The sequence below is a fragment of the Pipistrellus hanaki genome, assembly GCF_964339955.1.
Source record: "Pipistrellus hanaki genome assembly, chromosome: 12".
NCBI lineage: Eukaryota > Metazoa > Chordata > Mammalia > Chiroptera > Vespertilionidae > Pipistrellus > Pipistrellus hanaki.
In genome coordinates this window covers 28,186,491-28,213,484 of record NC_140514.1, presented here as the reverse complement: position 1 = coordinate 28,213,484, position 26,994 = coordinate 28,186,491, and the positions used below count along the sequence as shown (strand labels likewise).

At 39.7% G+C, this 26,994-nt stretch overlaps 1 protein-coding gene across 6 annotated transcripts in view; it reads right to left on the bottom strand.

Annotated features, from left to right (window-relative positions):
- Nucleotides 1-26,994, bottom strand: part of CCDC85A (coiled-coil domain containing 85A) — a 160,645-nt gene that overhangs the window by 3,362 nt on the left and 130,289 nt on the right. Inside the window, exons 4-6 of one of the 6 annotated variants that reach the window (XM_084900809.1) lie at nt 9,560-9,685; nt 6,344-6,463; nt 2,795-2,893 (exon numbers count right to left, since the gene is read on the bottom strand). The exons of 2 other annotated variants lie outside the window; for them this stretch is intronic. In XM_084900809.1, coding sequence (XP_084756935.1) covers nt 2,795-2,893; nt 6,344-6,463; nt 9,560-9,685 — 345 coding nt within the window. The remainder of the gene's footprint in view (nt 1-2,794; nt 2,894-6,343; nt 6,464-9,559; nt 9,686-26,994) is intronic. 3 more of the 6 variants (XM_084900810.1, XM_084900811.1, XM_084900812.1) reach the window with 3 other exon arrangements.

Below are 26,994 nucleotides of genomic sequence, written 5' to 3'. Positions count from 1 at the left end.
GGTTACGATTCAATGTTACCTGTCTTCAAGTACTCAAGTGTAGATTGCAATGGGCTACGTGGTAAAAGGAAATAGAGCAGGCAGAATTGAGCTAAGCCAATGATTCACCTATTATCTAAGAGGAGAACAGGTTAATGACCAATCAAATATTTAAACTGTTCTCATGGAATTCGAGAGTCAAAGAGAGAAACCTAAGATTAAAACAATAAAACAGTGTATTTCTGTGGTACAGTTTGGGAAGAGAATAGAAATAGAGCCTTTCATGCTATTAACATGATGTGAACAAGTCCTTCATTGTATAGATGGCAACAACTTATCTTCAGGAGGACTACCAGAAACTAAGGCAAAACTTCTGTTAAGTTCTGAGTCTTATAACTGATGTTACATCATGAGAAAGTTCTGTATTTCTGTTACATTATTATAAAAGCACATAGCTCTTCTAATAGGTTTCACAATCTTAGTGAGTTTCTAAGAAATTACTTATCTATGCAAATGTCTTAACATAAAACATATTTTTCTTTATTCTCCAGTATTTGCTTTGTTTTTTCAATGTTCATATAATTCATAATGGTGATGCCAATATTTTGAATCAACACCTTTTTCCTTGGCTTTTAAGTACTTTCCAAATATGAATGCTAACAGTCAGACTTGGGCTGGTTTATTTTTTTTCAAATTATGGGCATCACTACAATTGGGAGTTTGAAAAGGTTTCTAGAGAATGTGTAAAGGCAAACGAGGAGGGAAAGCTTTTTTATATAGGAAAATATATTCTGACACATTTTTTTTTAAATATAGGTAAACAAAAAGATCTATACAAACCAATCAAGTTACAACCCATGGTAGGTCTCTGGTGTGATTAAGAAATAAAATTTCTGATGTCTAGAAATCTTTCATCTAAAAATTTTAAAAAGAGGCAAGAAAAGGGACAATCCTGGCATTTCTTTACAGAATTTCCGGCATTAAGCACAATGGAGACATAAGGTGCATTGCTTTTCATTCTTGAAAGGAATCCCCAGCTTTAATTGGGGAAGTAGAGCTAGTCCTCAGGATTTCTGGGTCTACTCCTGCCCAATTAACTATTCCAATCTGAGCAAGTACCTTAAGTTGAGCAATTAACAAAATTTTGGGACATAACATGCATTTTTTGGGTTCTTACCCAGCAGTTGCTATGCAAATTGTCCATGATCTGGGTAAAACCCAGACCTCTGAATTACCAAGGAGTTCCACATACTTCTCTGTGGAGACCTACTGGGGGATGACCTCGGTGGCCCCCTCGAGTTCTACAATTTCCTAAAGTCTGTCAGGACTTTCTCATTCCAGAGACAATAGATGAGAAGCAATAGGACTTTCTCATTCCAGAGACAATAGATGAGAAGCAATAGGCATTCCTAGGTGTGTGGCCCAAATCCTTAAACTTCCCCGAGGGAAATATTCAAACTGAAAACCTTAAGGACAGGCTGAAAAGCTACAGAAGGTAAACAACGATGCATTTAGGAAATCATGCCTTTAGGAAATTATGCCATCTAAAACTAATGACTTTTGAAAACAGACAAAAACAGATATTCGTGAAATAAAAACAGCCACAACACAAACAAGCAGGAGACTAAAACACTTTTCCTAGCACATATAAAATGCCCAGACCTCAAAGAGATTGGTAAGTGTCTGAGAACATCTGGTCCTCATAGCCTAAAGCTTAAGGGTATTTCTAAACAATTTTGATATCTTAATGGACAAAGAATCTAAGGTTAAAAATATTAAATATATGAAGCCAATTAAAATGAGTGATTAAGCCGAAACCGGTTTGGCTCAATGGTAGAGCTTCGGTCTGCGGACTGAAAGGTCCCAGGTTCGATTCCGGTCAAGGGCATGTACCGTTCCTTGGTTGCGGGCACATCCCCGGTAGGGGGTGTGCAAGAGACAGCTGGTTGATGTTTCTCTCTCATCGAAGTTTCTAGCTCTTTATCTCTCTCCCTTCCTCTCTGTAAAAAAATCAATAAAAATATTTTAAAAATATTAAAAAATGATTAATATAATGTGACTTTTGTTTTTAACAAATGTGTTCCTTTGCAATATTCTATTTAGCTTTCTAATAACATTCTATTTAGCTTTCTAAACCTTCACTATTATATTCTTGATTAAATGATACATATATGCATATTACTGAAATAGTTAAAATTTAGTCAGACACATAATGATCACATTAAATATGTATCATGAAATAAATATGTATCATGAAAGTAGCATGTCATGTTCTTACTGTGTTCCTCTATGATTTCATAGTTAGATGTGTATGTCTATCTCCTAAACATATCTTTACCTTTCTGTGGTTGATATACTACTTTGCATGACATGAAGCACACATAATATGCATGAACCCAGCAAATATTAAGATGACGATTCTTTTCCCCCAAGTATATTTACAAACAAATTCAAAGAAGTCTGTTTTCTTTATCACAGGGTTTAAACACTGATCTCTAAGGAACTTCTTAAAAGTATGAAACAGAAACCCATTTATTTTATCAAAGTGTATTTAGTAATACATTTTAGACAACAGACAATTATTTAGAAACTTTCATAATTCTGCAATATAATGGCTTATTGCTTACCTGAATATTTTATAACATGATTGAAGTGATAATAAGGGGGGTTGAAGTGATAATAAGGGGGGTTGATTTTATTTTCATGTAATTAGGGTGCTTGTCCAGCATTTTTAAAAGTAGATATTCATAAAGCAATAACTATATCATGATGGGGCTTGGAACACAGAATACACAACAAAGCACATTAAACTTACATTGCACATTTCTCTGACTATAGCTTTTTCTGTCTCACTAAGGTCCTGTTCATACTCTTTACCCTGTTGACGATCTATAGTTTCCTGAACATCCAAGACCTGGATTAGTTGAAAAAGAGAAGCAAATTTCACATGGAAAAAAACACCTTGTTAGTTATAGAATAAAACCAGCAAGCAGCTCCACTTGGTAAAACCTTTAGTTTTCTCCATGTCTGCATATCAGAGTGGATACATATATGGCAAAATCTTTTAAAATAGTTTATTATTGTGAAACCTAGCTGGAATCAATTCTACTTGATTTCAGATGGCCATTAAAAGCAATCTATTGCATTACTAAGAGTCTCTTGAATGTATTAATGTCTAAAATAATTAGATACATTTAGTTAATTGGGTCATTAAGATAACCTGTCAATGATTTAGAGTCAATAATTCTTGCTCCATTGTAAAAAATGAGCAATATAATTAATTATACACCAGACAGTCCAAATGATATGTAGACAGGGCCTATAGAAAAAATGATAGTGATGGTGAAAAACTGGTAAGAACCCAGGAATATGTACATAAGAATTTTTGTTAATATTAACCCTACTGACCTCACAGTTCTTGCCGTGGCATTCTTAGTGGCTAGGAAAGGAACATGGGGACGGTTCTTTGATATTAGCAATGAGAAACTGACTCCTTATAGTGACAATATTTGAGCAACACTTTATTTTTTTCATTAAAAGCATCTCATCCCCAATTACTTTGTTCTAAACAATTTGATTCCATTTCTTAAAATTACTGCTTAATAGCATGAAATAATTCTGTAAAGTTTTCATGTCAATACTTTCTAAAATATAAAACTTGGGCTTTGAATGCAGTTTGCTATTTTCTTCTGTTAGCTTATAAATCAAAGCATTAAGGTAGCATAAAAAAATACTTTTCCTAAGAGCTCCTATAAAATCCACCCTGACATTGCTAAGCTCCTTTTTCTGTTGTCCTCCAGGTTGGTGTTAATGGCCACTCCTAAAGGTGTCACCTGCGAATTAACTCATTTATTTTGGCTCAGTGAACAGTTGAGCCAAAATAAATGAGCCTTCCTTTTAAATTCATATATACTATGACTGCATGAATTTTTCTCTGGAGTTTATGCTGCAGTAGAGAATCTAATTTACAAACTACTCTCTGGTTAATTCAAAAGTTCAAGTCATTGTTATAATGTAGCTATTGCCTCTTTAACATAGCATATGATAGTAGTGAGTGAAAGCCTGGCCCTTTTACTTAAGTTAGAGTCAGTTTACATCCATTAGAGGAAATCCTTAACTATGCTCAGTGAATATTCATAGAAAACTTACGGAACTCTTTGAACAAGCTCATTTACTTACAAATTTGATTTATTATGCACCTCAGAGAAGAGTGCTTCAAATCAGTTAATTTCTACTAAATGAAGTAAAGCTCCAATTAATAGCATGAATTTTAAAAACAAGAAAAATGTGGTGTTATTTTAAGTGAGCTAATTTCTCTCACCACCTTCAAACTCTTTCCCCATCCATGACCACAGTTTTGAAATCTATCAGAAGATGAGAAACTGAGCCATTGTCCTAATTATTCCTTTCAGAATAGAAAAATCTTATGATATAAATATGCTCTAGATCGGCGGCTTTTAAATACAAAATGTTGAGTGATTGCATGTTTTTAACATTGAGATAGTGTTCCGATGCATTTCCCATAGGCTGTGTTTGCACATATTTCTATTTCAGACACAGTGAACTCATGGAAGCAAATATATTATATATTCAAAAGCCTCCAGTTATCCAATAAAGATACTTTAGTTGCTCAGTATTAGCCAGCTGCCCAGTGAGGACTTATGTGTCCTGATTATAATGTAACATAATATCTTCCTCTCTAGAGGTAAAATTTTATATGAGAATTAGAGCATGAATTTAGAGAGAGTTGAAGAGCTCTTCCCTGCCCTGCCTGCCCCATTCCTTTTCAGCCATACTCACACAGCCTTAGTGAGAAATCTGGGCAAGAATGCAGTGCGACCCACTAGTGACTAGGCTGAATCATCCTTCAATGGGAAAATGAGTTACTTTGGGAGTATGTACAGACACTAGCACTATAAAATTGAAGCCACTCTCATTTTTTCTAAAATGCTTTTCAGGTAGCTAGAGCTTGGCTTATGCTCAAGTGGCAGCACGGTTAGCATGCTGTTCATGCTAAGCAGCATTCAAATGCTGAAGCAGCAAGCAAGTGTTCCCCAGTCAATAAACCAGCACCCGCCAGAGGAAGGCCGCCTCATTCTGTTGTCCCATGAGTCGCTCACTTTGTGTTGTCCCAACCAAGACAGGAAATGCCAGGCGCCTTGCCACTGGCCACCAGCGTGGTCCTGCTACCTTCCCTCATCAGCAGCCAATTGCTGCCTGTGAGACGCAAGCTCACTTCATCTAAGGCAGTGGTCTGCAAACTGCAGCTCGCGAGCCACATGTTTGCAGCTCTGTTGACTAATGAGTTTGCCAACCACTGATCTAAGGGACAGTAAAATACAAGGAGGGAGCTAAATCTACTAAAACTAAATCAACTCCAAATAACTACTCTGAAGTTCTCATCTATTTATTTGCCTTAGACATGCCAGGGAAAGTGTGGCCCACTCTAAAAGGATGCATCTGCAATCTGTGGGTAAATCCTTCTGAATCCAAAATAATTTTAGAAAAATTGTGAAACTCATGTGGCAGGCTGAAGCACTCTACCTACTTCATGCTCAGAATACTTCATCAGGCTGCATGTTAGGGATTATTGATTTAAATTAAAGGACAGCGTTTTATACTTAGAAACTGAAAATTTCAAGGAATCGTCTCAATTTTAAGAATTTTTATTGTATTTGTTTCTATTCTGAAATATTTTGATTATTAATTTTACTTATGGTACTTATTAGGAAGCTCATTATTGGTAAAGAAAATTAAATGATAAATTTCAGCCATGTCTTTTTTGAAGTCATTACAGAATTTTAAGGAAAAGCCAAAAATAAAATAGCTTTATGAGCAAGATCTCATACCTTTTTTGTAATATTCTATAAAGGAACATTAACTAGAGTTTGAAGACCTAATTTATTTTATGGAGGGGGAAGTAGGTTTTGTTTGTTTCAATAGTTTCTTTTAGTAAGTGGCACAATGTGCTTCATTTGCATAAAGAAAGAAAAATATGATATCCTTCCTTCCTTTGGCCAACTATGAACTCCCTCTATTTGAAGACACCCATGCTACAAACATTGCACATAAAATACTGGTAACATTATCTTACACAATGAATATACATGCATATCAGACTTCAACTCGATGCAGATAATGAATCACATTACTCAAAACAAAATAACACTAGCAATTCAACCATAAGTACCCAAACCCATTGTTAAAAAATTAAAATTGTAGTTCAAAACTTAAAGTTACACCATTAGGGGTAAAAACAAAATAGTCTATATGGTTAAAACAAGACTGTGAGGACTACTAGACTACAGCAACAAATCACAGCACAACTGATTTTCTTGGTAAATGGTTGTACACAGTTGGTTACCTTAAGAGAATGTACCACGGGTTCAGGCTGCTGAGAAGGTGTGGTATGTCCACTGAAGCTAGCTGGAGAGTTGGGTGAACTGTTATTCCCATCAGCCCCTGATGACAACCTAAAAGAACCCTTAGTAGAAAATCAACAACTTTGTTATTAAAACAAAAGTCGTTTATAACGGCACAGATGTCATTCAATTTCACTGCCAAATGAGAATCAGCCATTTTGTTAAAATTTGTTCCCCCTACAATACTGTCTACCTGTTAATTGCAGTGTACTTGCTGCTTGACCAGCAAGAAAAGTTAACCAAGAACCATCTCTACGCATGTCCAGATGTCATTTCTAATTTACCAAAGAGAGCAAAGCCCCCTAAGGAATGAGCATTAAGCATTTCAAGAATGATTTTTTGAAACTTAACCATACTCAAGTGTAGGGAATGTGTGAGTTACTCTGCAGCTGAGTTAACATGCTCATTCAGCAAGACAAATGCCTCATTCCATATGTCTCAGAAAATGCAGACACATCACATTCTTATAAGACTCTCTCTCTTATAAGAAACACTTCTTTGAGGGAAGACCTGTAGTGGAACATATTCCAAAGAGATTTAACCAAATTCCTCTTATTTTCTGTTTTTTGGGTTTTTTTTTTAATATGAAAAACAAAATGGATCAGATTACATATTTGTAGTTCAGTGACTCCGCAGCTTAGTTGCTGAGGAACCAGAAGCTGCCATGGTTAATTTGGCCTGTGAGAGTCACTGTCACCCATACGGAACTGGGGGAAAATCAAACCGACTTTTTCTAGGGAATGCTTGCAGAGAGACTAAAGGAGCAGAGAAGAAAAATCAGTTATCTAACTCCCACAAAAAGCAGTCGAATGGGAATTTCACCTGTGTATGGTGATCATTACACTCAAAGGGCCTGAGAGATGTTAATGTCTGTCCAACAAACCGAGATTTTTTCATGCCTAAGAGACTGACAACTGCTCTGTTTCTCTTGGACCCCATGGATCTAATCCCTGGAGAAGGAGCATCATGTGTGGTTTGGAACTTTTCTTTTCCAGCATCTCTAAGAGCTTCCGTGTTGTGCGTTTTAGGGATGGGAAGGGAAAACTGAGTGCAGCCTGTCTTAGGTTTGGGCTTTATGCAAACCATGCTGTTTTTAAAGAAATTGACATTTCCCATTGATTTTTACAAAAGTTATTATGCATGCGATTTGGGATATGTTCTCTCTTCCCTGTTGTTTACCTCCTTGAAGGCTATCCTCACTACCTCACAAGCCAGCGGGGGCCGTGTGCTTTTCCTTGCTCAGAGTTAGGGAAACACATCAGGTCCTGCCCAACTTTCTCTAGCCAACAGGGAGGAACAGCCACAGAGTGTGACATAGGTGACCTCTCCGGTTTCTGTCCTTCATTGCCACTAATGACTACATTAATAGCAGGTGATGACACGAGGTAACCAATTATAACAATCCCAACCCTCTCTGGGGAAAAAATATTTATAAGGTTTATTTTCCTCTATTTGTAGTTAAGACCAAATCAGACGTAGTACCTGATACAAACAACAAAAGGGAAACTATTTGAGGTTGGCTCAGTGGGCACACCCTCCCTCCAACTCCACCACCACATTTTGGACATCCTCCTCTTCTGAAGAGATCAGATGTTTCCAAAACAAAGGAATTATAAAGGAGGCTCTAGTCCTCTATCATTTTCTTTCCCTGCTATCACCACGCTCATGAACTCATGTGAAAAGGCCTCTGAGGTTACACAGAGTTTACTTCAAACCTCTCATTCAGGACCCACCACTGCAGTTTAGTCTTTCTTCTGACTGCTAATCTGACTTGGCTGGCCATACTCCTTCCCCCCTCTGGGCTCCTCTCCTCCCAGTCCTTCTTTTAAAGGTCCCCTTCCCAGACCTGGCAAACTGGGAGGTACATCAATCCTTGCATGCTTTTTCTTTGGAATGGGACCTCCATGTTCCAGGCCATTTTAGTTTAAGAAAATTTCTAAAATCAGTGATAAGGATCTTCCCTTAACCAAACCCTCTAGATCAGTGGTCGGCAAACTCATTAGTCAACAGAGCCAAATATCAACAGTACGACGATTGAAATTTCTTTTGAGGGCCAAATTTTTTAAACTTAAACTTCTAACGCCACTTCTTCAAAATAGACTCACCCAGGCTGAGGTATTTTGTGAAAGAGTCACACTTAAGGGGCCAAAGACCCACATGTGGCTCATGAGCCACAGTTTGCCAACCACGGCTCTAGATAATTTAGCATTGTTTAAACTTAAGGTGTGTCCTGTCCTACCCTTATCTATTCAGAAATACAAATATTTTATTAAATAAGTTTCTTTAAATAACAGGATAATAATAGTAAAGAGGGGAATTGTATCATTGGGGGATTAAAGTTCAAATCCACTTTGTGAGCCATGGACTAATCACAGAAAGGATCAAGATTCGTGGTTTATGTGGTTCTTGTGAAGCCACAAAGGTAGCCAAGTGCTGGTAAAGTTGTACACCAGCAGGTGCTAAACAGGTTTCTAGACTGTAACAGAATCAAGCAACTCATTCTATCACATTTACTACCCATAAAATAAAAGGACAAATTTATATGTGCTCAGTACAATGAGACCAAAATTTGGAAAATTATCTAGGTTCAGTCAATACATCGTTGACTAAAATGTTTTCACTGAAGTATTTTTTTAAACATGCTACTGAGCAAAAACATATTTTAATAAGATTGAGCCCATTTAAATTATTACATGGCTGGTTCAGGAGACAAGAGATTTAAAAAGTGGAAAACCTTAATGAAATTGACAGGTGACTCCCAATTTCAGGTACATGGGATCCCACAGTGCACCACTGTCTCCCGGGCCACAGTCAACTAAAAAGGGCAGGGAATAATTTCCTGGGCTGGTCAACAGACATCTGAGTGTGTCTAACGGTTCATTTTCATGGCCACTGATCTCTTAAATGCCTTTTCATGAAGGTGCAGGCTACCTTTGTGCTCCAGTCACTCAACTTTTACCCTCAAGTTTGGGGGGAAAACCCTAGAGATGACTGTTTAGGAGATGAAAGACTACTCCCAGCGTCCCTCCCCAGGTTTACACCCACAGCAACTTTCATGAACACAGACCGTTCTCTACCCCCAGCATAGCTTTCCTCGAGCAGCACAAGCCACCTGGGTTACACACAAGCAAATGCAGCAGCGGGCTGTCTTCACTCACCGGGAGAGTGGGCAGGCAGCGTCCTATTCCTTGCCACCACTGCAAGACCCGCCGGGCTCGGGGCCCCCAGCCTTTCTCCACATTTGAGCTGTCTCTAGCTGGAGGTTGCCTTCTATTCTGGGTGGCCTTATATTTGGAACAATATGGTACAATCACTCAGAAAAATACCGTTTCCCAAGTCTCAAGAAAGCAGACAGAACAAGAAGCGAAATGAAATGGCACCACAATGACCACAATGGCAAGCTTGTAACATGCACCTGTGACCAGGGAAAAAGTGAACACTAACAGAAGTCTGTGTATTAGAGCTAATACTGATTTGTGTGTGTGTGTGTGTGTATTTTTTTTTTTTATTATTATTTTTCCTTTTTTTATTGATTATGGTATAAAATAATACTGACTTTTAAAGTAGGTTCTGGCAAAGTTTTAACTAATTCTCAAAGTATCAAAAAGTGGTAGATGATCATGCTAAAATTAAAAAGTTGAAGCTACACAGACAAGTTTATTTTGTGGGTTTTACTTACGAGAAACAAATACCACAAGTCTTCCGAGTATTTAACTTCAGGACTTATTTGAAACGTGTTTGGGAGTCTAATGCCCTTTTGTCAAACACAAATTGGGTGAATATATTTAACAATACTCAAAAACAGATGCTAGAGCAAATTCTTTAAAAAAAAATTTGCACATTTAAAAAATGCAGGGTGAGGCAATAGTGGGTTTATAGTTGTTTGTATGGAAAATACAGTAATTAATACAAGAATAAACTTTTGCTGCACCCTGTATGTAGGAGCGAAGGGGTCACTATTGCATCACAGTAACTGTTTTACCTGGGACATATACATAGTTGTCAAAATGTCAAATAATCAAGCTGACCCCTAAATTTCTGTACTAGTTCGAACTAGAGATATCACATAACTAAAATTAAAAATTAAAAAAATTCCCTAAATCCCAGTTTTTTCCATGGCCAAACTGTAATTCTACTAAAAATGATCAGAACCAAGATGAACTTATATGAACATACTTTCTCCTTTCTGGCAACTTTCACTAAAACCTTCAATAAAGAATGCTATGTCCTAAAGCATTGGTTCTCAACCTTTCTAATGCCATGGCCCTTTAATAGAGTTCCTCATGTTGTGGTGACCCCCAACCATAAAATCATTTTTGTTGCTTCTTCATAACTGTAATTTTGCTACTGTTATGAATCGTAATGTAAATATGTTTTCCGATGGTCTTAGGCGACCCTGCTCGTGGTTCTCAATCTGTGGGTCGCGACCATCAGAAAACACATATTTACATTACGATTCATAACAGTAGCAAAATTACAGTTATGAAGTAGCAATGAAAATAATCTTATGGTTGGGGGTCACCAAAATATGAGGAACTGTATTAAAGGGCCACGGCATTAGAAAGGTTGAGATCCACTGTCCTAAAGAATAGCAACATTTTAAAAATAAAATACAGAAAATTCACAAAATAGCCCCGAGATTTCAGTGTCTACATGTTTAATTTTAGAAGACAAAAAATAAATTTTTTAGTTCTCATCAATCCATTTTCCTAGAACTAGGTTCTCTACTGTGATAGTACTGGTCTAATTTTCACTGTAACTTTTGGAGGCAGAATAAAGATATGAGTAGCAATGATAATCAGCAGTTGTGACACTTTCCTGAACCTATGAAATAGTAGCAGTTATCTATTAAATAAGCCACACAGATTCCTCACATAAGAGAAAATTACATATTTGCCTTGAACCATAATGATCATTTCAACTGAGCAACACTGATTTGAACATTGCTCTTTTGTAATAATTTCATATGTCAGTGTCTACTTTATGTTCACCATCAAAAGAATTAAATCCAGTAATTTATAGTATGATTAATGACTTAAAATTCACCTCCCAACCCAAGTGGCATAGTTCGATTTCTGAGACGATCCTTATGCCTAATGCAGTATTTTACGAAAGAGTTCTCGATTCAGGATTTTGTTCTCTCCGTGACTTCCACATCTCTCAGACCTTAGGTTTTTCTGATTCAACAACTGGATAAAACTTAAGAATTTCTGTTGTCATATGTCCCTAATGTATAGTAAGACTGAATCCCAATGCCTCGCCATTGCAACAAAATTTGTAACATGAAATCTAAGGTAATGTATATAACTATCTAGAAGCAACTGGAAAGAACAGCCATTCAGTTACTATGTAGACAGTGTATAATATTTTCCCACTTTCAGAAAGCAGATAAACTATGAAATACACTTTCCTCAGGATCTTATAAAAGGTTCTTTTTAAACATATGTAGAGTGCATAGTATTATTAATCTCCTAAGTGAGGGCAATATACATGGGCCAGATTTTTGTGAAAGAATAAACTGCTTGGTGATATAACCATTTTAAAAGAAAAGGTACTCTTTTGGAATCAGGAGTATTGACTTTGTACTCATGTGGGCAATGTAATTTTTGTTTGTTTTTTAAAATTCTGGTCTTGGAAAAGTCTGTCCTGGACTGGCCATCATTTTTGACCTTCAAGTAAACTATACTTAAATGGTACTTCCGTACTAATGAAGACTTGGCTCTTTGCAAGCTCTACAATTATCAATCCCGCTATTTTCTGAAGACAGCTTCATAAAAACATACTAAGCCTCCTGTAACTCGGTGCTTGGAATTGTTGGCAACTTTGGAGCTCAAAATGGTGGAAACCCAGATGCTGGCCATCACTTGGGAGAATCATTTCAAACAACCTTAAGAAAGTCACTTTCTCTTTTCTGAGTAATCCCATTTTGCTTAGCTTTGTTTTCTGCAGTTTTTAAAAATTCTACATTTATGAAAAAGAATACCTGTATAACCCTACCATTCCATAGAAATCTGAGTACTCATTAGCCACTTTCTATACAGATAAAGTAATCCACAAATTACTGTAGGTATCAGGTCAGTCCATCCTAAAGGACAAAAGCAAAGTAATGCTCTGCATCAAGACTGTGTGGGAGGTAAATGACAGGTTACTTACCCGGAGGCAAGTACTCATTATAGAAACCGCGAATTCTGTGGTGTGAGCAAACAGCCTGGATCAGGGAACAAGAGTTATCCCTTCGTACCACTGAAAATTCAGGATAAATGTTTGGTTCTGCTATCCCTTGTAACACAGCATTTCTGGAAAGCCTTCCAGGAAAAGTGAGATTTAGAACATTTTCTAATATCGTCCTTAAAATCACTAACTTCTTAAAAAATGGAGCCATACAGTTTTAAAAAAGAAAATGTATTACTTATGGTCTCGCAGCGTAAAATAATTACAATTCACAAATATGAATTTTAAGAGAACTGATAAGATGAAGCTATTGTGAATAATAGCTTCTGGCTATTTTAGTAACATTGTTTTGATTAATAATTTGGAAGTTTCCATTCTTTTGCCTTACAAAGTACACATTGAAAAAAAAATCTTTAATAAGAACAATAGTACTGTCTTTGCATTTTATTACATAAAATGCAGGCTTCCCATTTTGATATAGATCAGACAAGTGCACTTGTAAGAAACTTTAGAGCCCAGCCCTCTTATCTATTATAGGAAGCCAACGATGGAAGTCTGAAAATTGATCGACTAAAGTGGTTTCCTGTTAGTTAAAGATGTTTAATTTTTTATAAGTCCTGAAGGTAGGTCAAACTATACCTCATCAGAACACATACCTAGTTTGAGAGGGGGAATTCAGTATTTATTTCCTTACCATAGGGCAAGTGCGGATGGTTGTGTATTCTCTGAATGTCAGAATGAAGATTGGTAAAATGGAACAAAATTTGCCTGCAAATAATATTCTGTTCCAATTTACCAATCTTCATTCTGACATTTGCAGAACTGCAATACCACACAAATCAAAGCCCAGATGAGAGACTAGAAAGGTCACCTTGACAAACTTATTCCAAAAGATTCCTGCAAATGGGCTTAGCAATGCAAAGAGACTCTCTCTGCTTTGCTCTAATAGAGAGTAGTTGATTGTATTCAGAGAAAAGTTTAGTTTTTATTGAATTAGAGAGTCTGAACTGACTCAATACTGACTTATCACATTAAATAATTTCCTGGATTTGTAGATAATCACTCATTAAAATCATTGTTGCTAAGCACCTACGAGAGGTAACGCCCCATACTGTGTGAGGTGGGTATCTATTCCAAGGTTTGCCGAGAGAGAGGGCAGCACATAAGTCCAGCTCATTGACTCCAGGGTCACACTGCCTAGGCTCAGATTCTTGATTTGGCACTTAGCAAGTACATGATCTCTCTGTGCCTCAGTTTCCTCATCTGTAAAATGTGGGTAATATGGTATGATAATACTATCTCTCTGAGTGAGGCTAAGTATATAAAAAACGCTCTTACAACAGTGCCTAATTCATATTAAGCACTCTGTAACTGATTTCCAACCTTTTTACTCTCACGGCACACAGAAACTAATTATTAAAATTCTGTGGCACACACACAAAAATAGGTATGCCAAAACTGGTTTGGTTCAGTGTATAGAGCGTTGGCCTGTGGACTGAAAGGCCCCAGGTTTGATTCTGGTCAAGGGCATGTACCTTGGTTGCGGGCACATCCTCGGTGGGGGGGGGGGGGGTGCAGAAGGCAGCTGGTTGATATTTCTCTCTCATTGATGTTTCTAATTCTCTGTCCCTCTCCCTTCTCTGTAAAAAAAAAATATATTTAAAAAATAAATAATAAGTTTAATCAGGTGTTGGCTGTTGTCATACTTTGATTTGACAGTCTAAGGGGGAAAAGGTCAGGTATTGCATGCTTTCAAAATGTTTGCAGCATACCAGTTGAAAATTGCTGCTCTATAAGTATCTGCTGTCATCATGGATGTATTTGCTACACATTTTATAACTTGTTTGTCAGTTCATTCCCAGATGTTTATTATCTGAGCAGCAGTTCTCGGGGTGATTTGCCCCTCACCCAGAGGGGGCATTTTCAGTTGTCAGCATGGGCTCCTATGGGCAGTTAGTGGGGAGAGAGGCTAAGGATGCTACAGCACACCTGGCAGCACAGGACAGCCCACACAAGGAGTTATCCAGGCCCTAATGGCACTAGTGCTGAAGCCGAGGAAGCCTGGTGTTAGAAAGCTGCAAAGCAACATTTCTGTTGATGGCTCTGGAGCAGATTTGGCAAATGAGGACAAGTCACCCACATGATTTAGAGCACTTAGCGATTTCAGAGTTTTCTCTCTCAAGCCCTCCTGTGGTCTAAGTAAAAGACATCCATCTTTCCACCTCCGAATAGGAAATTACTCTTTATAACAAAAGGAATAGAATTTAAAAATACCCAAAACATCCTACTGCAACAATGCGAGCAGAGCCAGCAAACAAAACGGGCAGGTACAGGGCAATGGTCCAAAGAACAGATTGCTCTCCGAGCGGACAGATCCAGCACGCTGCCCCCGTGAAAACCCAGACACCATCCCACAGAGAATAAAATTGGCAGAAGATGGTTTGCAGAAATTACGGAAGGAAAATAAAAGCTTTCTCAGCAACACAACAGGTAAAGATTCTGCACTTAACTTTAGGCAGACACACCAGGAAAGAATAAAATTGCCAGGAAACAGAAATGAGGGCCCTGACCCATGAAACAACAACCCAGAGCAGGTGAGAGCATTGTATGACAGGCAGAGCAGCACACCAAAGAGACAGAAATCTGGATCAGAACAGTGGCCATTCTCTCCTTCACAGGAGGCTAAGGGTTGTAGTCTGTCACTTGTTTGTCTCCTCAGTGGGTGAAAGACTCCTGAGATATTGTATCTTAGTCAAAACAGCTCTCAATTGCTAAGCTCCTCTTACATGCTAGGACTCTCCTAAATGCGGTCAATTAAAAGATTATTAAGGCTAGCTAACATGAGCTCCCACTACGTGTTACTAGCCATCAAGACACTAACTGTGGGCCTGGTACTATTCTCAATTTACACTACATAATTTCTTTTTGTTTAGACTCTAAAGGTCTCCTCCTGTTCAGTGTGCCCATCATGCAGCTCCCGGGCCTTCAAGGTGACGAGGGCACCCTTGGAAGATGGTTGGAGTGGCCCAGGAGAGTGTTAGTCACTGCTCCACTCCCGCACTTCGGTGTGGTGTGGCGGTGACACAAGATGCTGCATCTGTAACAACATCCCAAGGATTTTGAGACTTGGAATATTACAAAGTAGCCCAAGGAATGTGTTGAAAGTTATGGACAGCTCACTTTGAAATACTGTGAGTCATGACATAAATGAAACACAATAGGGCTCTTGTTATTTCACCAAGAGAACAGTCTGTTTCCTGTTCTTTCTTCTCTTTGGGTTTGGGTTCCAGTGAGATTTTTCTGGACCCCATGCTTTTCTTATCCCCTACTAGTGTGATCCAGAAAGTCCCTGTCTTACCTCTGGCTCGCTCGCTTGCTCTCTCTCGCTGGAGTAGAGTCTCAAGAACTCACTTTGCTCATGGTTCCCCTGAGGAGTGAGTCAGGATCACGTAAACTTTACTTTTCATTATTTAACAGATGGGTGTAGTCACCTCGACCACTCACCTTATGTGAGCTGACAAGACGCTTTCATAACACAGCTCTAAGCCCTCTCACGTCTTGCAGTGATAGTATATATATTGTGGAGCTCCTCAAGGTCATTGCCCTGGGCTTACCATCTCTGTAATCAGGATGACTAGCACCCCATCTGCTCAATAAAGTTAACATGTCAACGGATTATCAAAACCAATGGTGACAAAAATAGTTGTATAAATGTTTTACTTGCGAGCCTATAGACTTGGTAATTAGTAGGTTCCCAACTATTTGTCAAGTAACTAAAACACACTTCTAGAGCACTAAAATGGCCTCACATATGTGACACTGACATTTTTGTGAGGATCCGTTTTTGGCAAGTCCACACAAATTAAATCCTCACCATGTCCCCTCTCAGTTACCATTATTCTAGAAAAATAAATCTACCCCGAAAATCTTGAATCACTCCCATCTATTTCTAAAGCTGTATGTTAAATACATTACAACAGTAACTAAAACGATCACTAGAGATGGTACAGACCAAAAGCAGAAATAGATTTATCACTGGGACATACAAAGAACATGCTAATCCTATCCAAATCATTATGTAATGGCAAACATCAAATGGTGGGGGGGGGGGAATTATATCTATATCTATCTATATCTATATACCTATATATATATCTCTATATCTATATCTATATCTATATCTATATCTATATATCTATATCTATATATATCTATATCTATCTAAATATAGATAGATATTAAAAGGGATACAATTCTCAGCTTCATTAAGGGTAGGCCAACCATAAGTTTCCAGATGTTACCAGCTAAGGAAATCAGAAAGCAATATTTATTCACTCACTCACTCATTCATGATGCCAAATAACAGCTAAGATTGAGGCCTGTGGATTCACAGCAGAGCTGGTAAGAACTTCCATTCAGAGAACCTGGGTTTAGACAGTTATCTTATTCAGGGAGATGGAAGCAATTCAGAGGGACTTGAGCCTAGAATGTAAGGGACAAGTGGAGCAGGACAGGGGCTGACATGAAAGGCAGAAGTCAGATCACAAAGACACTTCTGCACCAAATTCATTCTATACTGAGGCATGAGCAGGGGCAAGACCCAATTTCTGTTTTATAGATCACTCTAGCAATGTGGAGAATAATTTGGATGGGACAAGACTAGCTGAGATGAAGTCCAATTAGGGTATTAAACAATTTCAAGTGAAAAATGATTACTCATGGCATACACTGGACAACAGCAGAAAGAATAAAAAGGATATTGATGGATTAAAAGACGGGATGAGCCCTAATGTTTATCTGAATGTAGGCAATGAGGTTGAAAGAGGAATCCAGAATGGCTCCCAGCTTTCTGGCTGGGTACCAGCTAAATGGTCATGTTATTGACCAGGGTTGGAAGTGCCAGGAAATGTAGTATGTCTAACTCTTTCATCAGATTTCAAAATCAAGATCAAAGAGGGAATTAACAATGTATGAAGCCCCAAATCATCTTTTTCATGGCTAGCCACACAACTGGGTTTCTTTTGAAGCATAAGAGTGCCAACTATTTCAAATGTCATAACTTTACCCTCACGCCATGATGAAAATATCAATCTGATCAAACAATATCATGTTCTTGGAAGGAAAGTAATTTTGTAATATCAGTGAGGTCAGGTGAAGCTTGAAGATATATATAGTTCCAAGAAAAAAAAAATGACAGTAATTACAGAGATTAGCCTTTTTACAGGAATTAGAGAGGGCCAGCCCCAGGAAGGAGAGAATTAATATCCTGAGGGGGCGAAGGCAGCAAACACCCCTGTGTCTCTGTAGCCTGAGTGACAGCAGCAAAGAACAGTGAGGGCCTGTGAACAATAGCTGCTGAACAATAGCTAGGAAATGGGACAATCGGATGTGCGCACTTTCTGCCTCTAGTAATGAGCTTCCGTGCTTAATTCCAGCCTCTAATTAACCACCCAACTCCCAGTGAGGAGCATTGAAATGTGCAGAGGAAAAGGAAGGTACAGCTAAATGGCTTCATCAGGTTGACAATTGGTAGTTCAAGTTTACCACATATGTGCACACTTTTAGGTCTTGGGCTTCTACAAAAGGGAGACGAGGGGAAAGAGGGGGCATGAGTAGGACTGAGAAGGCACAGAACTGAACTGCCAGTGTAGACACAAAAGCGAAAAAGTCATGCTAACAAACACGGCATTCGCAATGCAGAGCACAGCCAATCCGTGCTTGTGCTAAGTCCCTCAGAGCCCGACGGGAGACATGCACAGAGCTTGCACCCTTGGGACTAGACAGCCATGGAAGATAAGTGCCGGCCAAGTTGACTATGAAATGCTACCTGGTAAGGTGGTGGCTGCTGCCTTGGCTTGAGCACAAGGAAGGGCCTTCAGTTTCATCAAGGACTCTTCCGTACCCCAAGCTCCCCCACAAGATGGAAGGTGGAGAGGAGAGAGAGGTGGACAGGGGGACAAAGTCAGCTTCATACAAGGGCGGCCACCTCCCGGGGAGACATAATACAAGTGAGGACAGCCACTTGTCAGACTGCACTTCCCAGGCCATTTGCTGGGAGCTGTATCTTGGAGCAAACTCAAGGATACTGAACTTGACAGTTTATGACAGCATCCATGGCCACCATGATGTGGGCAGTGTAGCCTCTGCATATGTGGTAGCAAGACCGTCACCAGCGGGAGAAATGGAACCTCCCGTTAGTGAGAACGGAGCACACAGGAAGCAGGGGGGAAAGCATGAGCTCTGTTTTCACAAACAGCACTTACCAGGAAGGATGGAAGGAAGGGACTTAAAAGTAGGTTTAAGTCACTAACAATTTATGACAGAAAACACGATTTCCAGATTCAAACTTAGATATGCTCATTTAGTAAATAATGCTCAAAAAGGTATGTCTAGGACCTACTAGAGAGTTAAAATATAAAACAACTTTGTAGAATTAGCATAGAAAGGAAGTTCAAAACTCATCCATGACATATGAGAGATTAATCATGTTAAATGTGCCGCTCCTTTCCGCTGGCATTGCACTCCTTCCCCATCTTCAAATCTCAGTTTCCCGGGGTACAGACCAAAACCTCTTTTTCTCCACATTCTCATCGGAAGTCCCAATTCAATCCATTAGCCATTTATTCTTCCACAATTGAACCCTGAACTCTCCTCTGAGGTCCCGATGTACCTAGCTAACTCTGTAACATCTCCTCAGAGACAGCCAACACTTCACATTTGCCATACCCAAAACAGCTGGATTCCCCTGCACCTGCTAAGCTGTTCTCCCAGTCTTCCTGGTCTCAGCACACAGCACCCCCTATCATACAGCTGCTTAACTCAAAACCCAAGGGTCACCCTTCATTCCGCCTAGAGCCACCTCATGGAGCCACCCCGGGGCGGCCATGCTCTGCTCAGTCTACGTGAACAGTTCCTCCAGTTCCTGGGTGCCCACCTTATGAAGCCACATGGGGCCCCTTCCCCGTATATTCCCCACCCAGCCTATCACAGAGCACTCTAGGCTCCACTTCTGTGTTGTGAATCTAGCACCTCTCCTCACCATCTCCACCCTACACCTTAGTTCCAGCCACTGTCAGCCCCGAGTCAACCACGCTAGCTCCCTGATGAGTGTCCCCCTGTCCCTGCTCTCGAACTGCCTCCATCTTCTCTACCCAGCATGGATGGCGACCTTTGCAATGTTAACAGATGGTACCATAACCTTGCCCCATTCCTCCTATGGCTTTCCATCAAGTCAGACCCAAATCCCAACAATTGACCTTGGTCAATGAGCCCACAGGGTCTGTTCCCTGCGTGTGTGTCTGACTTCATCTCCGGTTACTCTCCTTCTCATGTTGTGCCAGCCACACTAGCCGTCTTACTCGTTTCCTCAGACATGACTGGTTTCTTCCTGCTAAAGCTTTGTCCTTGCTATTCTTGCTGCCTGTAATACTGCTTTCTTCCCCCAGGTCCCCGCAGATGTCACTTCCTCTAACTCCATGTCAAAGGCCCTGTCACTGCAGTCACTCTGATTTTGTACCCTGTTTTCTTCTCATAGTGATGATCACTCCCAGGCATTACATTTTTGCTTTCTTAAATAACGATCCACACACTAAAATGTAAGTTACATGAATTTCTTACTCAAGACTATACAGCTAATGTCTAAAACAGTATCTGTACCTAAGAGACACAAAAAAGTATTTGAGGGGTAAAGTAGTGAATGAATGGCCAAGACTTCTTCCTCTCGTTCCATATTTGTTAGTTGCTTTGGTTCCTGAGAAAAGCTGTGGAGGCCCACGAATCACTTCCCATTGAGTGGATATCCCTGTCCCACTCTATCAATAAATGTAAAACCTTTTCATTTCAAAATAGCAAGGTCACTGCTTTTGCCTAGCCTAGATTCTGGGGAAGAAAGATCGCATAAATAACTGAAATTCAAAATAGCTTTACCTAGCCCCTCCACGTAAACTTTGACCACAGCTAATGGCACAAACCAAATCTGCCCGGATTAAAAAAAAAAAAAAAAAAAAAAAAAAAAAAAAAAAAAAAAAAAAAAAAATTCACTTTCCTGAAGTTTCTGGGTGAAGGACTTACGAGTAATTAATAGCAGGGCCAGTATTCTGAGCGCATTACCCAAACAAAGGATCTAGTAACTGAACTTGGAAATGCACAGCTGAAATTTTCCAAAAAGCTGACTAAGAAATTCTGAAAAGGGACATTGTAAAACTTGAGGAGGCAGATTTTTAAAAATGAAACTTTTTTAAAAAATGAGAAATTTTGCAATAGTATCATCCTGAAAAACAACCAGGTTAACCAGTTTAAAAAAAAAAAAAAAAAAAAAAGTGAAGGCTGCCTAGAGATGTCTTAAAAAGAAAGTGAGAAGTACTTTGCCTATTCAAGAGAAAAGACGACCCAGAGGCTAATGAGCTCCAGAAGCTACTCCCTGCCTGACCCTCAGCAAGTCACCGGTCCTCGGAGAGGTCTGTCAATTAGCCTCACGTGGCGGCGGCCAAGGGTGACTAATAGGCTTGATTGCAAACAGTAATTGCTATAGAGAGCTCTGCCATCAGTCCCCACAGAAGCACCGCGAACACACTGGCCCTTTTCGAGCTCTCTTCTACTCCCTGGCTCTTCTGGTGTCCGTCAGTCCTAGTGACAGAGACAGAAAGACAAGCGAGGACCTTCCGCCTTTCCTACAGGTCCGCCCTGAAGCCCAGGAATCACGCTGGACACAGGAACGAGCCTTTGTCCTCCCAGCTCTTCCAAGCACCTTGCAGATAAGGCTCTTCCTTTCCTTCCTTTCCACGCAGGCATACACCAGAATTAAAACCACAGTTGTACAAAGATCACGGAAAAGGAGAATATTAATATAAAGGACCCGAGAAACACAATTCACTTCATTCTTACCAATCACCTCCTGATTTCTCACTCTTTCACAAAATGCCCTCATTACAAGCGTGACTAATTGATTGCTGACCTCAGCCTAAGCTGGAAGTGGATTTAGAACTTCACTGGCCTCTGAAGGACTCTATAGAAGTTCATGTTCTTTCCGAGCTGCCAGCCATATGGGGTCCATTTGAGAGACAAGCCTGCCCCACGTTATCAAAGCAGCGATCTCTCTGAGACGCGCATGAACAGCCAGGACACAAAACCAATAGAATCAATCAATCACTAACATACAGCTCCAGTTAGTGTTCCTGTGTGTTTCAGAAAAGTGCTATGTTTCTAGCTGGTAGAGACACACCTATTGTCCATTCTGTAGGGGCCGACTCGCCCTTCCAAGTCAAATGCAAGCATCATTATCTCCAATAAATTTTTATCCCAAAGCTAAGTGGTTTATTAGGAAAAAAATACCTTGCCTCTTGCTCAATGATCACTCTGGTTCCATCACAGCACATTTCAAAGATACTAGTAAGTTTGGGCAGGTTTGGAGATGACAGGACAAAGGAACTTAAACTGATGAAAAAGTAAAAAAATACTTATTGAAAAAAGTACATGTATATAGTAAATTCGTTATGGACAAGTGAAAATTTATGTAACAATGAGACACCCCAATTAAAAAAAAACACAAAATACCAATATTAAGAGATAACTCAAATAATTGACAAATTATTCTAGTGTGGAACATAGGTCAGCAAACTACTTAGAGCTAAATCCAGCCCCTTTCACCTGCTGTGGAAATAAAGTTTTCTTAGAACACAGTCACACATATTCATGGAGATATTCTCTGTGGCTACTTTTAGCTCTCCTCATGCTATAGTTGCCGGCATGAAAAGTTGCAGCATCATGTGGTTCACAAGTTTGAAAATACTATCGGGCCTTTTATTAAAAAAGTGCCAGCCCCTATACAGAGGATGAGAAGGTCACTGCCGACGGCAATGGTCTGGAAGATTCTGGAGAAGGAGGCAAGCAGCTTAAAGATAGTGATCAGGCAAATATTCTTCCCTAAGTTATTTATTGAAGGGCTGGAAACATCCTGAAGACTGAGGAGTCCTCCCATGCTGAGGAAATCTTTAGAGTGATGAAGTCTCCCCGTGAATAGCAACACAGATGGACTAGAAACTAAACCGAGTTCCTTGGCTAATTCCAAATTCAGCACTCAAAGACACCACACCGGAGGTTTGTTTTGGATGGTGGTGCTGTTTTCATAGCTATCTTGCTTCTACAGAAACACACTCGCCACATGACAGGTTTCAGAAAAAAAGAATCGCTAGACCAGTGATAACAAAAGCTGGACACAAATCCCGCCTCTGCCCATTAGCAGACATTCTCTCTCCTACAAATCAGTGATACCCACAGAGGCCAGGGGCCCAGAGCCAGGACCTCCGCTGATACCCAGGTTGCAGTCAGGTTGTGACAAAAACAAACATCCACCCCGTCATTTGAAAAAAGAGCATGTAAAATAAAAGAATTGGGCACCACCCTTTTCATGGCCTAACGTGTCTCTCCTTGCATCCTAAAGATTTAAGACTCTTAACACTTAAAACAAGTAGGATTGATGTCCTCAAACAAAAGTGACATAAAAGATACATCTGAAATAAAATGTGTCATTTCATAAGGCAAAAGGTATTGAGATCAGTCTGCTAACATCAAGCATTTTCTACTGGTTTAAAGACCAATTAAATTCATATTTACTCCTAACATCCTACTTATTAAAATTCCTATGGCATCAATTTATAGCCCTGAGAAACCACCCAGAATGGAGAAATGTCTTATTCTATTCTCATGACTGATTCTGAAGAACTCTGTTCCTATCAAGATCCTGTGCAGGGCACTTCCTTTAAGTGGAAAACACTGGAGTGGCAGCTGCCCTTACCTGCTCTCAGGCCCATCTTTAGCTCCTTCTCAAGTGCCAGACACAGTAAACTAACCAAGAAAACCCTCCTCCTCAAAAAAAAAAAAAAAAAAAAAAAAAAGTGGATGCCGACAGCCACAGGAGCCACCTTCTTCACAAATGACCATTTAGAGGCTCACGTCTTAGACTCTGCAGAGTCCTCCCACGTTGGCGAGGAACCTCGCTGCCATCACCCGCTATCTCACCAATCACAGAACTCAATGACAAAAGGGTGTGTGTGTTGCAGGTCAAGGAACCACATAATGGAGTAGGAGTGGGGGTGGGGTAGGAACAGGGAATGGAAAGGAAGTGAGGCTGGTCCCAAACAAAATAACCAAATTCAAAAGGCAAAGTTGCTAAAGCACCCTTTGCCTAAAACTCTGCCAGAAGAGGACATCCACATTCTAACTGTGGCTTCTGCTAACCGTTGGCACTCAACAGAAGCCTGGCACCCAGAGTATAAAGACCCATCCTTCCCACACAGTTATTTGTGGACAAATTCACTGGAATTGAGATTTGTTTGAGTGTGCACTTTTTGCTTTATTTAAAAATAAAATTTCTATAGTTGTATATATTAAATTCCTAGCGTATGAAAATGTTTAAATAAATTTAAAAATCCCTCTGTTGGCATTATGATACCCCCGCCTCGGGTGTCAGAACAGCTGTCACATCTTGGCTACTGACAAGCCTCCTATCAGACTAGACAAATTTCCGGGCCTTACGTAGCCCTAGAGCCAGACATTCCCCTCCCCTGCAAATCTTCTCATACTAAGAAGGATTACCTCGCCACCAAAGGCCCCTAAGTTATAAACAATTAAGGCAAAGCCTGTATTTCAGATGTTCTTTCTTCATACTGTTTCTCTATACCTACTTTAACTAGCTTCTTAGGTTACCAGGCTACCAGGTTATTTAGGCTTAATAACATGCAATCTGAAAGTTACTATATAAAAGCTCCATATAAACTGTAAAAGCAACCCTGGTCACTGTCTCACAGGGCACCTACACTTCCTCTTCCATTTTCTATGCCATCCACAACATCTAAAGCAAGGCCTAGCCCACTTCTTACTGGCTATTGTTTCAGATGCTTTAGTCTACAGAAAGAATCCAATAAATCAAAAAAAAATTGATTTTTTTCAAATCCTTTGAAAAAAGTATTTTCTTCTTCTGGACATTATTCCTTCTGTGTATCACAAGTAAAGACTTTGATTTATATGAAGGCACTCTTTTGTTATTCTCAGTCTAGTCAATGTAGAAATTAATGCATGCTATCTCATGTCTTTTTTTTTTTCCTCACAGTAATTTATTTTGGCTTATCTCTGAATGGAATTACTGAAAAATATATTACATTTTAAAATAAAGACTATACATTCTTTCAGTATAGAGGTAAATAACTTAATTTTCTAACATGTCCTATATACTGTTATTCTCTCATAATTTAACTTTTTCTCTCTCTGAAATATCATTCACCATTCATTACATGAAATCATTTGAAATATTTTATATGTCATTTAAAAAAATTATTTACATTAGTTTATGTACTCAGAAGAAAATATCCTAAATTCAGGGGATCTTTAACTGTGATCTGTACTAACTTTTAAAAGGCATTTCCTTTTCAAAAAGTAATAAGACTTCATAATGTTGGGCCTTCTGGAAAACTGTGTTTATGAGCTGGATATAAAGTCCAGGATGCTCGTAAGATACCACAGAGACCATGGCAGAGCGAAGAGCCACAGGCAATGGAAATATTCCACGTGGGCGCCTCTCTACCACTGGAGAGAAGCCACTCAGCCTCCACATGTCCCTCTCTCTCTTCCTCATTCTGGGACCTGGTAACTTTGCATGGGGACAAGATACGGCCCCGAGCTTTCTTTTATCCTTGGACTCAGAATATTCAGGCTGGAAAAGAACCACACTTACCAATAAAGCACCTGGCCAAAGAGAAAGCCATAAGGACTTGCCACACTCGTTTTATTCTTAGACTAGAGGCCTGGTGCATAAAATTTGTGCCCTCGGGGGTCTCTCAGCCTCGCCTGTGCTCTCTCACAGTCCAGGATCCCTCAGGAGATGTCTGACTAGCATGGGGAGTGGGCTTAAGGCAGCAGTGGGACATCCTTAGCAGTGCTGTGGAGGCAGAAGAGGCTCCTGCAACCTCTGCTGTGCTCGCTGGCCATGAGCCTGGCTCAGGGCTTCTGGCTGAGCTGTGCTTCACCTGTAGGAATTCACTGACAACCCAGGGGCAGCTCCTGCATTAAGCATCTGCCCCCTGGTGGTCAGTGTGCATCACAGTGACTGGTAGTTCTGCTGTTCAGTTGCTTTGCATATTAGACTTTTATTATATAGGATAATATATTGGTAGGGAAAACTAGGGCCTTTTGGTTCATTACACATAATTTTATATAATGAATAAAAATAAACCTTCAGAGAATGCACATTACCTCTCAAAACACACAAAAGCTAACACAGCTTAGGACTAGTATGTAGCTCCACTATACACATATCTGATGTGATATGAATCTCAAAGATATATACCCCCAGCTGTATGGGGTTTAAATAAATGTAATAGCTATCTGATGAGATATTAATAGCAGAACCCAAAGAAGTAGAATAACTCACAATGACATAAATCAGCAGCTGTAAATAAAAGAACAAGTACGGTATTAAGTATAGTTTTAAAAAATTTTACATCAAAATAAAAAGGGGCATCCCAATATTTATTGGACATCACATATGAACACAGACTTTCTCCAGATAGGGTCATGGATTACAGAACTGAGAGCTGCCACATCACCTAGGACAGCCCTCTCCTTTACAAGGCACAGTGGCCACACAGAGGCCAGAGGCATCCTGGCCCGGCAGCTGATCCGCCACCACCCAAGGCTGCTGATTTCATCAGTGTCTGCCCCAGCATGTCACAGGGCCTCCTTTAACCACTGGTTATCAGCAGTCAAAGTTACTGCTGACCATGTCCCCACTTTCTAAAATGGCAGTTATATTTTTCACACAAGGATAGCCTTTTAAATATAATTTAATGAAATCTCAAATCTCTGAGAAATTTATTTAAACTGCCTTATTTTTCCAAGAATATAGTTATTTGTCTACATTACATCTTTTATGTATAATACTGAAGGCCCAGTGCACGAAATTCATGCATGGGGGTGAGGGATTCCCCTCAGTCCAGTCTTCACCCTCTCACAATCAGGGACTGCTGGCTCCTGACCTCTCACTGCCTGCTTGCCTGATCACCCCTAACCCCTCTACCTGCCTGCCTGATCGGTCCTAATCGCTTCTGTCTCAGCCCCCACTGCTGCTGCTGCTGCTTCCAGAAGGATGTCTGGAAGGTTATTCAGCTGTCCAGTCTAATTAGCATATTATGCTTTTGTTATTATAGATATTTACATTTAGGCGATATAAATATTGCCTATAATCATATCTAATAAGAGAGCAATATGCAGATTGACCATCACTCCAACACGCAAGATGGCTGCCCCCATGTAGACACAAGGTGGCCACCACAAGATGGCCAGCAAGTGAGGGCAGTTGGGAGGGACCAGGCCTGCAAGGAAGGGCAGTTGGGGGCAATCAAGCCTGCAGGGGAGGGTAGTTAGGGGTGAT